Source organism: Esox lucius, chromosome 6 (assembly GCF_011004845.1).
Source record: "Esox lucius isolate fEsoLuc1 chromosome 6, fEsoLuc1.pri, whole genome shotgun sequence".
In the NCBI taxonomy this organism is placed as follows: domain Eukaryota; kingdom Metazoa; phylum Chordata; class Actinopteri; order Esociformes; family Esocidae; genus Esox; species Esox lucius.
The window spans coordinates 22,434,506-22,446,651 of NC_047574.1; the positions used below are offsets into that span (position 1 = coordinate 22,434,506).

Here is a 12,146-nt window from a genome sequence, read left to right on the forward strand (position 1 = left end):
GCTGTAGGAGCTGGTGATTTGCTATGGGGTGCCTATGAGCATTGCCTATGTGAGTTGGAGAATGTTGTTCTGCATCCAACGTTTTACCTGATATAGACAGTTGGACAGGGTTGACATGGCAGATGTGGTTTTAATGTCAGGTTTGGTTTTAATGTACATCTGTGGGTCATCTCTGTAGCTATGGAATTGATCACTGATGTCTGAAGATCTGGCCAAGTGGGGGAATGTACAGCAGGAAGAGAATAGGTCTTGACACTGATTCTTGTGGGACACCACAGGTTAATGTGAACTCCTCTGATCTTTCCTCACAGAGAGAAACATACTACTTGTGGTTAGAGAGGTAAGAGGTAAACCAGTTTAAGGCAGTCCCAGAGATGGCAGTGTGCTCTCTTAAGCGCTGGAGTAGAATGTTGGGATCTACTGTATCAAAAGTAGCGCTGATGTCCAGAAGAAACAGAATGGAGGGGGATCCTGTACCTGCAGCCATGAGCAGATAAGCTGATTAGCAAAAAAAAAAAAAGTGGGTCTAATTTGTAAGCAGCTGGAGCAATGACAAACATGTATGTGTTTTCTGTTTCTCTCTGCAATGCTCAGGACATTAGAACAGTGGATGGGACCAAGTCCCAAATAAGAAAGCAGTGATGGTCATATTACAGAAGATCATTCAAAACTATTGCCTAATCTTCTTCAGAACCACCAGATAACATTTTGCATGCATTTCCATCATTTGAAACAAAGACTGCGAGATAATTGGACATAGGCTACAGTGGGTTAAAAACATCGGTCATGACTTAAGGCTCTTGATTGCAAGAAATGGAAGATGAGGGGTTAAAAAAACAAAAATAAGTTTAGCCCATGGGGGGTGGGGCAAACTCCCCCATTCTGCCCTCCTTTCAACTCAGCATCATCTTCTTAAAAAACCATGGGGTGAACCTTGAAATGGGGGTTTGTATTGCCAAACCACAATCCCCAGCTCTAACGTAAATGCCCTGCACTAGACAAAGCCCTCTATCCAGTCCACAGCAGACTCCAGTGCACCCTACCCCCTCCACTCCTTAAACCCAAACAAACATGAGCACGCACAAAAACACATACACCCTGCCCCAAACTCCCCTAAGCTGGGGCGGCTAATAAATAGTTTTCGCCCCACCGGTTCTTTACTTGCTTGTACAACCCACAAGGGTCAGCGCTCTGTTTGCCCCTCCCCAGCTGCCGTCCAATAGACCAGAGCACTCAGCTGAGTGAGCTACTCCAGCACCCCCACTCACACTTGGTTCCCCAGTGAACAACTCTTCACACACAGCCAGGCGGCCAGCCTCAGAAATCATTGACAGTTTTGGTTACTTTAAAAGCCATTGCATCAATCAAACTAAAGTTACCCTACAGCATAGCATATATAAAACAATCTGTGTCGACAGAAGTAGTATAACACACATTTTGGAAAATAGAACAACAGCAAGGAGGTTGTAGATGTTTGGTTAGGAGAGGGGAAAGTAATGGCATGTTGCAAATATGATGGGAACTATTCTTCAGATAAACTAGTGGATGATCAGATCGATCACATCTCAGCCAAAGAATTACATTACATTAACTGAGGTCAAAGTGAGCAGGGTGGCAAAAGTTTGTTGTGAGTGTTTGCTGTGTGTTCAGTATGTCCCTGGTTCGAACCCAACCATTCGGTACCGGCCCAACGCTGTCAGTGACACTGACAGACAGCACCTGCTACCCAGTCTGCATTGTGGCCCTTAATGATAAGTACACAGCCTTTTGAGGAATCTCCCAAAAACTGAAACTGGAGGAACATGTACTGTGGTTGTTCACTGTGAACAAGCCTGCTAGGCCTAAGTCTTAATCCTAGCAAAAAGGTGCATTTTAAAACTTTAAAACTAATTAAAGTTTTAAAACTTTATGTAGTTGATAGGCAAGCTATCTCCTGAATGCATGCTCATGTATCACTGTATTGTTTGATTAAAAAAGAAATTACAGAGAAACACAGACTTCCATGACAAATAAACCAGTTGAGAATTGAGTTGGGACCTATCTGCTTCAGTATCTTAGCAGTAAAGGACATTTCACAATACCACTACACAGCTTTGCAAATGGCAAAATAAATTGGGGACTTATAATACTACACTGACTGGGTGACATCCTATATCAATGTATTTGAGGGAATTCGCATCCCATTAAAAATGTCTGTATCACACAGCAACGACAAGCCTTGGTTCATTGGTGAGCTCAGGGGTCTCCCCTCTGACCTTTTCCTCCAATGGGTTTTGAGAAGAAAACAATGAGGGGGAATTGAGAAAGGTCCAATTGAGATTCTTTCCGAGCAAGCCACTTTCATTTGCCTGACATTTTCAAACCTGTTTTAAGTGCATTCAGTACATCGTTTAGTTGTTCCACAAAATTCCATATTCTGGTACATGCCCAAAGTATTTTGACACATTTGAAAAGCTGGCTAATGGTATTCTGAATGGTTCGATTCTAAGGAATCACGTCCTCTACAACTCAGATACTAAAGCAGGATCCATCACCACAGGTAGTTCAGGTAATAAAAGAAGAGAGAAAAACCAATGCTGGTCACCGCAAAATGTTATTTTGGCAACAAGCATCAAGTGGTCAAATGTCAATATGAGCAATGAGGACACTGTCTGTCTCTGGGTGTGTGTCCGTGTGTTACCTTTAATCTTCACAGTCGGAGAATTGGGTCCAGCAGACTGTTTTCTCCATCCCCTCCAGTTCTGACAAAGACTCTCAGCCTCCGATATGAAGGAGCAGAGCGAGTCCTCCTCGAACCGGTCAGAATCTTCGAAGGAGAACCTCTCTCCGTCTTCCCACTCGGCGAACATTAGTTCCATAACATCCACCGTACGCTTTGCAACTCCGGATTCAAGTGGACCATACAATAACAAAGGCCTTCCGTCAAAGAAAAATACAACGGATGAGAACTGCCAACCACTGACAGCGAGCCGAAGCTAAGAACACTTCCACAAGTCTCCAGTAAAAGTTGGGGGAGGGGTGAGCGCAACACAAGCCAAACACTGCTGAGAGCTCACTGTACTCTCGCATGCGAGCAACACAGTAAAACAAGAATATCCATTCTCAACCGTAGGAGACAAAAAATATATGTCTTCACAAAATGTACCAAGTCAGTCTTCAATAAGTAAAAGGGAGGCAAAACTAGGCAGCATAAGTCCTTATCTTTCTTACCAAGGGCCTTACTATTTAGGGTGATAACTTATCTGACACCGTATACCGGTATCCATGACTTCAGAGAAAATTAACCCCGGTCCGGTAACGATTTATTTTATGTATGTTACCGCCCAGTTTCGAATGAAACTGTTTTCTGCTTGTCGAGCTATTTGAGTGGAGAGCACTTTTAAGGGAGATGACCCCCACTCACCGAACGGTACCGTACTAGTCACCCATACAGGCACATGTTGATAAGGTTCTTTCTAGCTAACTACTTACAATAACACTTTACATTAGCTAAGATTAACCCAACTTGTCCAAATAAATGTTGACGGTCAGCTATTGTACTTAACTATAAACTTAAATCTACATACATGTAACTTGCTTTCCTCCATTTCCTATCTCCTCCCCTTCTAGACGAATCAGCTGTGCTACACAGTGCCCGTCTCCAGATAGTCGTACAGAATGTTCTAAAAGCTTGCAAGCAATAACACCATAGCAGGCCTTATAATACCACAGGTGATGAAACAACGTTAGCTATTTAAATCATAATCTACCGTCTTTCTTTCTTTCTTTGACTGACATCCACTACTCAAGCCTGAGGATTTAGCTTTCTAGCTTACAGCTAGTTGGCTAATGCTAGCTAGTACGGTAAAGCTAACAACACTGGCCAACCAGAGCAGCTTGCTATGTTAGCTAGCTAACCGCTTATAAATACCTGAGTATCGATTGTCATCATTCGTAATTGTGGTAAGCTTCCTCGTTTAAGTGAAACATTTTATGAATAACAGTTTTTACGAACTGTCTATCTCTGCCAGGATACAATACTAGCTGCCCTGCCTGTTCCTAATCCGAATCTCAAAGCCCCACTGCACTGTCTACATAGACAGTCAGCACCCGCTCCAACAAGGGCTTGTTTACATTGACAATTTGAAGAACTATACATCCGTGAAACTTGGCTAAGTATTTACTATTTTCGATCAACTGTCTTCTGTAATACTGCACAGTCAACTATATATTTGTTGGATTGCAAACACACGATACGATCTACAGATAATACCTTGACTAGATTTTATTTTCCTTTGTATTTTCAAAAAAGCTTCCTCGCTTGAGCCCCCCACTGGTTCCCGATTACTCCTAGTCCGGAAACCGTAACAAAGACCCTTTCCTTTTTCCCAACCGATACCAGTAGTCCTATCGTTCCCAAGTTCTGTCTTTGAGCCTTCTAACGACACCGGAGTCCCCCCCAAATTGTCTCAACAATCCCCCCTCTCTTCCACTCTCTCCGGTCGGGAAGATGGCTCTTCTGCTCTCGTCTCGTAGGCTTCAGTAAAAGCTGTAGCCTCTATCAGCTGATTTTAACTTCCGCCTTGTATTTGCTGGCTCTCTAGTAGGTGCGGAATCTAGTAGAAACCTTCTCTTCTGGCGGTGCAGATAAGGGCATTAAACACCAACAAAGTTTCGCCTTCGTTTTACGAAGTATGAAAAATATGTTGTCCTACATTCATTACCTAATTAGTTTGGTTTTGAAAACCTTTTATGCTTAAAGTAGGGTATGCAGTAGAAAATGTCCTGCCTGTTATCCCTTTGCTAGTCTTATGTTATGTATATAATAGATGGACCGGTCACGTCCATACCCATAGCAACCGCAAAACATTTTAAATTAATGGAAACGTTACATTTATAATGTAATCATTTGAGAAGGTTATCATTGTGATTTATGTGAAATGGAAGACATTTTTTACTCTAGTACATCGCCCTGTTTTAATGGTAAAAAAAAACAGGGCTATGTACCTTTTCTCTGGCCTCTGGTTTTAATTCTGCTCAAAATCCAGACGCTTCACCCTATTCACGGATACATTCTTAGCATGTATTGTCTGTACATTCTTTTATAAGTAAATTAGTTGGAATAGCTGGAGTTCCAACTTTAACCTGTAGTTACAATCTTGACTGTGTTCCGCGTGGCCTATGCAGGTTGAAGGATGTTTGTGGCAAAAAACATATTTGCCTATTTTAAAGAACACTACTTTGAATAGCCTACCTGACTCCACGTAGTTTAGTTGTTATTGTGGCTTTCTAATAGCTGTACGCTTTTTATATCAGTTGTTTAAGCAAGGATGTTATGAAATATCGTTTTTCCCTGAAGGGGGAGAATACTAGTAATACTTCCAAGGTCACCAGATTTTCAAATCCAAACGGGAGGAAAGAGATCTAAGTTTGACAGGGGTTGCTCAGATCGAGATAGAAAAAATACCAGATTTTAAAAAGAATGGAAGGCAGTTAAGCCAAAATGTAACAACTCAAACGTTAGCAGCCGAATAATATCCTATTTACAATTTTGGGAGAACAAGTCACGTATGTTTTATTATTCCAGATTAAAGATCCATTCCTCGATTTTTGGCCACTGGTTGTTAAAGCGGGGCTGTTGAGCCAAGCGGGGTCCCAAAAATCGTGTGCTATATCATGGATGTGCAGAAATAGGCCCTCTCATCAAAACCACTGGCTTTCAAACTTGAAATTTCATGGCTATCTGAATTGTGTTAGTGATTTTACTTAGGGACAGCTGGCTAATTAGGTAATTGGTATACCAGGGGAAATTAGGGGAGGGTCATGCTTTTTTATTTTTGTCCAGAAGAAGGTTTCATATTTTATACATCTAGGGCAGGGTAGGGTCATGTAATTTGTGAACAAAAATTAAATTCCAAAAATATCTTAGATAAAATAGTGGCTTACTATCTCAATGTGTACACAATCCTGCGTGCATCCCCTATTTGCCAGTATAGACTGTTAGTGATGGGCATTCGTTCAACTCAGCTCACCAAAAAGAACCGGCTCTTTTGGGTCCCACGTGGCTCTTAATTTTTTTTCTTCTATTTTTTCAAGTCAAACAGTTTGCAATAGTTTGACTATGATTGGTGTTAAAACAATTCTAATTAAATTAATAAATGAAATCATACACTACCTTAACCACAATGTATTTAAAATGCATTGGTTTGTTATGAAAAATAATGCTATTAAACATTTGTGTTTAAAGTATAACTTTTTAATATATATAAACAATGTGCATATAAATCTAACCATTCAAAACTAATACTATCTGAACAGCATCATTTGAATGCTTTTGGACCTTTGAACTGTGCGACCGTGTGTCCCATATAAAGGATAGACATTTTTGAGAGGCAACTTGAACATTAGGGAGCACTTATTGAATTTGAAAGTTTTGTACAGTATGGTCATTTTATGCACATTTTATTATATTCTACTGTATGCACAACAAGCACTTATTCAGGCCTATTTATCTATAAGAATAAAATACACAGCTGATTCTTAACAAACCTATCAGTGAAAATGAGTGTATATTATATTATAACTTTTTTCATTTCTTTGAATTATTTAACTCTATTCAATAGATAAATAGATTTGGCTATTCTGATATGGGAGCTGGCTCCCAACATTCACCTACAAGAGCCGACCCTTTGAGCCAACTCGTATGCGAACGACCCATCACTATAGGCCAGGGGTATTCAAATCTTACCCTACGAAGGCCGGAGCCTGCTGGTTTTCTGTTCTACCTCATCATTAACTGGAACCACCTGGTGTCTTAAGTCTGAATAAGTCCCTGATTAGAGGGTTGCAATGAAAATGGAGTGGAACTGTCTTGGAGGGCCAGATTTGAATGCCCCTGCTATAGGCTATTCAGGTTGGGCGAGCTCAGGGTAAAACATTGTCGAGTTGAGACCAAAGGGTGGCTTCTCCTGTGTGGTACGTGTGAGTAGCGCACACCTCTATCCAGGCCCTGATCCACAAAAGCCTGGCATTGACCCCACAGATTTCCCCACCCGTTTTGTTTATGCATAAACTTCACTGCTCTTGACCTTGTGCGGAGCACATTGCATAAGTGTCCGAGAACAAGCTTTCCCTGCTTTTTAATTATTATACCTCTATCGCTGCTGCCCACATGACGTGATGTAGCATATTTTGCAAACCATAAACATTATGTATTATGTGCATGTGCTGTAATGCTAGCTATCAAGCTGCATGGCAAAGAAAGAGAATTGAGGAACTCCTATGAGGAATGGAGGAATTAAAACTCGAATGAGCTTCTTAAATTAAGGGAGAAAGACTGCCATGGGGAAATGTTTTGATGTAGTTTTGACTGGCCATGTCAAGTGGAATTTTGAAAAATAACAGCAAAAGAACTGGCAACTCCTCTCCAGCGTAAACTTGACAGAAAATGTAAAGGCCGCCTTGCAACAGCAGCAAATACCAGTCAGCAAAGCATGACATTGTTGCTCTCTTTCCCACGATACTAACCAGCCAAAGTAAATCAGGGATCATTGCCATTTCTTTTGCTTTCTAAGAGATTTAACACAGTTCAAGGGGTTCAGTGAAGCTGGGAGACCCGTGGACCAGAGGAGAATTTGACAAACAGTAGTGTTATGACAGTTAAATGTGGCAAACAAGATTTTGACCTGCTACAAAAGGTAGGCCAAAGATGGGCTATTAACCTGATTCTTATGTGGATGACATGCCCGAATATTTTTACAAGTAGTTAATTGTTCTGAACATGTTTATATCCTACTGACAAGGCTTGTGTGGCCTCTGCCTCCATGCCCAAATATTGTGTTTCGGGTAGGCTTGGTTATGAATCACGGATTGGGAATGCTTCCACAAAGAGAGTTAATATATTTGGATATTAATTGGTATAGGAACTAGTTCAGAACAATTCTATCAATAATTTAAAAAATGGCAGTGACATGGGACAGGTTTTGATATCTGACAGCCGCATAGCTGACAGGGCGCATCACTTTGGTCTGACTTCCACTTTGTTTTACAGTGCCCTCCAAATGTATTAAGACAGTGAAGTCAAAATTGTAATTTTGCTGTACACTCAAAACATCTGAAAATAGGATTAAAAGATGAATATGAGATAAATGTATAGACTCGCCTTTTGTTTTCAGCTTTTTCCACACGTTCTACCAACTAAGAATACCACAACTGTCAGTGTTCCATCCCCCATTTCATGCAAGCATAATATTGGGGAAATTCTACTTGTAAGTAAATGTAAGTATAAAAACTAGTATGTAGGTGCAAATCCCTTGCATTTAATATCAGCAAGTGAGTCTGAAACTCATTGATAACACCAAACACATCTACAGTAAATAGAAATGCCCCTTATTTTTTGTGTTAAAAACATTCTGTGAAAGTATTACGAAAGTGACAACATTTCTTCATCTCGAAGGAGAGACAATCTTAACCAGGGGTCATGCTATTCTTTAAGATAAAAATTTTAATATTCTTGGTTCAAAGAGGGGAGATTACATTCTTCACGAATGCTTTACATGTTTAAATTAATATTTCAGTTTTTATCATGTTAGACCTCATTTCCCAATTAACTTTAGTGTAGAAGCATCATCCAGATAGTTGTTGTGATCAAAGTTCCCTTTCTGAGATTTATCTGGCTGTTTATTCTGGCTTGAGATCTCCCCAGAGTGGCTCAATGATATTAAGGTCATGACACTTTGATGGCTACTCCAGAACCTTCACCTTTTTCTGCTGTAGCCACTGGAGGGTCAATTTGGCCTTGTGCTTAGGGTCATTATCGTGCTGGAAAGTCCAAGAGCATCCCATGCGCAGCTTTCGTACCGAAGAATGAAAATTGTATGCCAGTATTTTCTGATAGCATGCTGCATTCATCTTGCCATCAATTTTCACAAGATTCCCTGTGCATTTAGAGCTCACACACCTCATCAGTGAGCCCCCACCATGCTTCACAGTGGGGATGGTATTCTGTTCACTGTAGGCCTTTTTGACCTTCTCTAAACATAGCGCTTATGTTTGTGACCATAAAGCTCTATGTTGGTCTTGTCACTCCAAATTACAGTGTGCCAGAAGCTATAAAAGGTGTTGTCGGGCGTATTGTAACCAGGCTTCTTTCTGGCAACCCGACCATGCAGCTCATTTTTGTTCAAGTATCGTCATATTGTGCTCCTTGAAACAACCACACCATGTTTTTCCAGAGCAGCCTGTATTTCTCCTTAGGTTACCTGTGGGTTTTTCTTTGTATCCCAAACAATTCTTCTGACAGTTTTGGCTGAAACCTTTCTTGGTCTACCTGACCTTGGCTTGGTATCAAGAGATTCTTGAATTTTTCACTTCTTAATAAGTGATTGAACAGTACTGACTGGCATTTGCAAGGCTTTGGATATCTTTTTATATCCTTTTCCATCTTTATGAAGTTCCATTACCTTGTTACGCAGGTCTTTTGACAGTTCTTTTCTGCTCCCCATGGCTCAGTATCTAGCCTACTTAGTGCATCCATGTGAGAGCTAACAAACTCATTGACTATTTATACACAGACACTAAATGCAATTTGAAAAGCCACAGGTGTGGGAAATTCACCTTTAATTGCCATTTTCCCCTGTGTGTTTTCCCTTGTGTGTCTGTAACAAGGCCAAACATTCAAGGGTATTCAAGGGTATTTTTTATCAGGGCCATTTGGGTGATTTCTGTTATCATTATGATTTAAAAAGGAACCAAACAACTATGTGATAATAAATGGCTTCATATGATCAATATCCTTAAATAAAATACTTTTTTTTAGCATGATCAGTCATATTTTCAAAATCAATGCCAAATTTTCACAATTTCTGCCAGGTTATGCAAATTTATGAGCACAACTGTAGAAATCAATTCAAACATAAAGGTAAAGCAGGAAGTTAACACAGTTTGAGTGATACACATTTATGATAGTGATAGTGGAAATAGCCTTTATAGACCGGAAAGACATGAGATGCTTGTATGGTTTAGTGTAGGGACATTTTGAACATTAAGTATTTAGATTTTCCCACCCGATGCAGTATATGGCTCATGCACGAAACAACACAATTTAATTTCAGGAATTGAACTTGGATAAAAAAAAACTTGGGGTGAAGCTTTAACATTAAATGTACAGTGCCTTTGGAACATATCCCCACTCCTTCACTTTGGAACTTCCACTCCAATTCTTTTTATATATTGCACTTCATTTATATACACTATAATTTAAAACTCTGGACTCACTTAAAAATGTCCTTGTTTTCAAAAGAAAAGCACATTTTTTGTCCATTAAAATAACATCAAATTGATCAGAAATAAAGTGTAGACATTGTTGATGTTGTAAATTACTGTAACTGCAGATCTTTTATGGACTCTCTTCATGGGTGTACAGAGGCCCATTATCAGAAACCATCAGTCCTCTGTTCCAATGGCACATTATGTTTGGTTATCCAGGTTTATCATTTTAAAAGGCTGATCATTAGAAAACCTTTTTGCAATTATGTTAGCATAGATGAAAACTGTGGTACTGATGAAAGAAACAATAATAGCATACTGTATATGTAAGTGGCCTTTTGAAACATGTACACCACAACTAGCTTCTGACCCACTGGCTCAAACCAGAATAGAAAGAGTGGGAGGCCCCGGTGCACAACTGAGGTAGAGGACAAATATTTTAGAATGTCTAGTTTGAGAAACAGACCTCACAGGTCCTCAACTGGCAGTTTCATTAAATACACTATTACCCACACAACACCAGTCTCAGTGCCAACAGTGATGCTGTCCTTCTAGGCAGAGTTGCAAAGAAAAAGCTTTGAGGTGTTCGGATCACAAAGAACATTCTTGAGACGCAGACAAAATGAAAAAATGCTGGAGGAGTGCTTGATGCCATCTTTCAAGTATGGTTGAGGCAATGTGATGGTCTGGGGGTGCTTCCGTGGTGGTAAAGTTGGAGGTTTATACAGGGTGAAAGGGATCTTGAAGAAGGAAGGCTATCACTCTATTTTAAAACACCATGCCATACCCTTGATTGGAGCCAATTTCCTCCTACAACAGGACAGTGACCCAAAGCACAGCTCCAAACTATGCAATAATTGTTTAGGGAAGAAGCAGGTCTGCAAGATTGTAATTGCTGCAAATAGCGGATTGTCTGACAAAAGCAAAGTTTGAAGGATACAATTATTATTGCAATTAAAAATCATTATTTCTATCCTTGTCAGTGACTATATTTCCTATTCATTTTGCTATATTTCCTACTCAAACTCATTTAATGTATGTTTTCATGGAAAACAAGTACATTTCAAAGTGACCTGAAGTTAAATGTTATTAAAAATCAGTCAACTCCATTTTTCAGTCAACTCAATCTGCATATACAACAATTTCGAAATTAAACTATTTATGTAATGTTTCAAATATTAAAATAAACTTAAGGGAAAAAAAATATTGGGAACACTTGCAATTAAATGCAATAATGACCATGATTTCTAGCATATTTGATAAATGTGCCTCTTGATGACTTTTAGGCAATTCAATATAACCCTGTAAAACCCAGTGTTGCATATATGTAAGATTGTCATTCAACACCTGATAGTTTCTGTCCACAATGAACACACTTAAGTAAACTAACTTTAAGAAATTCTAATATTTTTTTTTTATAGTATTTAATACTATATGCTATATAGAAATTGATAACCTATTGTAGAAATTGGGCTTTGATGATAATCATAATTTGCATTTTTATGCAGGTAAAACTGGTTCTATGTATCAAAATTAGCAGGCTGCCAAATGTAAAACAGGAAGCTTATCCAAGGCCTCAGAGGTATACACACCAGAATGAGACACACACACACAAAAGCTTCTTCATCATTCCCAGAGATGGTCTAGTCAGTGTTTAGGGAGACCAATAGTCAATCTTGGCACCTGAAAGATGTTCTATTCTGCTCAGTAACTTCAAATGACTCCACGCTAGTCTTTTCTTCTGCAGATAGTTTTTGTCAATATCAAGCAATAGCCTTTTGAGCAGACAATATTGCAGTGTTAATCAATATCCATCACATTCTCAGTCATTTTAGTTATTTAAACACTCCAAACACACCATTGACATGCTGTTAAACAAAACATTTTCATGTAGCACTTGC

General features: G+C 39.5%; 1 protein-coding gene across 9 annotated transcripts in view; it reads right to left on the bottom strand.

The window, feature by feature from the left end:
- Nucleotides 1-4,590, bottom strand: part of zswim8 (zinc finger, SWIM-type containing 8) — a 41,908-nt gene extending 37,318 nt beyond the window's left edge. For 3 of the 9 annotated variants that reach the window (XM_010892296.5, XM_010892293.5, XM_010892291.5), the window contains exon 1: nucleotides 2,681-4,589. In XM_010892296.5, coding sequence (XP_010890598.2) covers nucleotides 2,681-2,858 — 178 coding nt within the window. In that variant the 5' untranslated portion in view covers nucleotides 2,859-4,589. Of the gene's footprint in view, nucleotides 1-2,680 lie in introns of all 9 variants that reach the window. The other 6 variants (XM_010892292.5, XM_010892288.5, XM_010892295.5 and 3 more) reach the window with 5 other exon arrangements.
- Nucleotides 4,591-12,146: the final 7,556 nt, after the last annotated feature.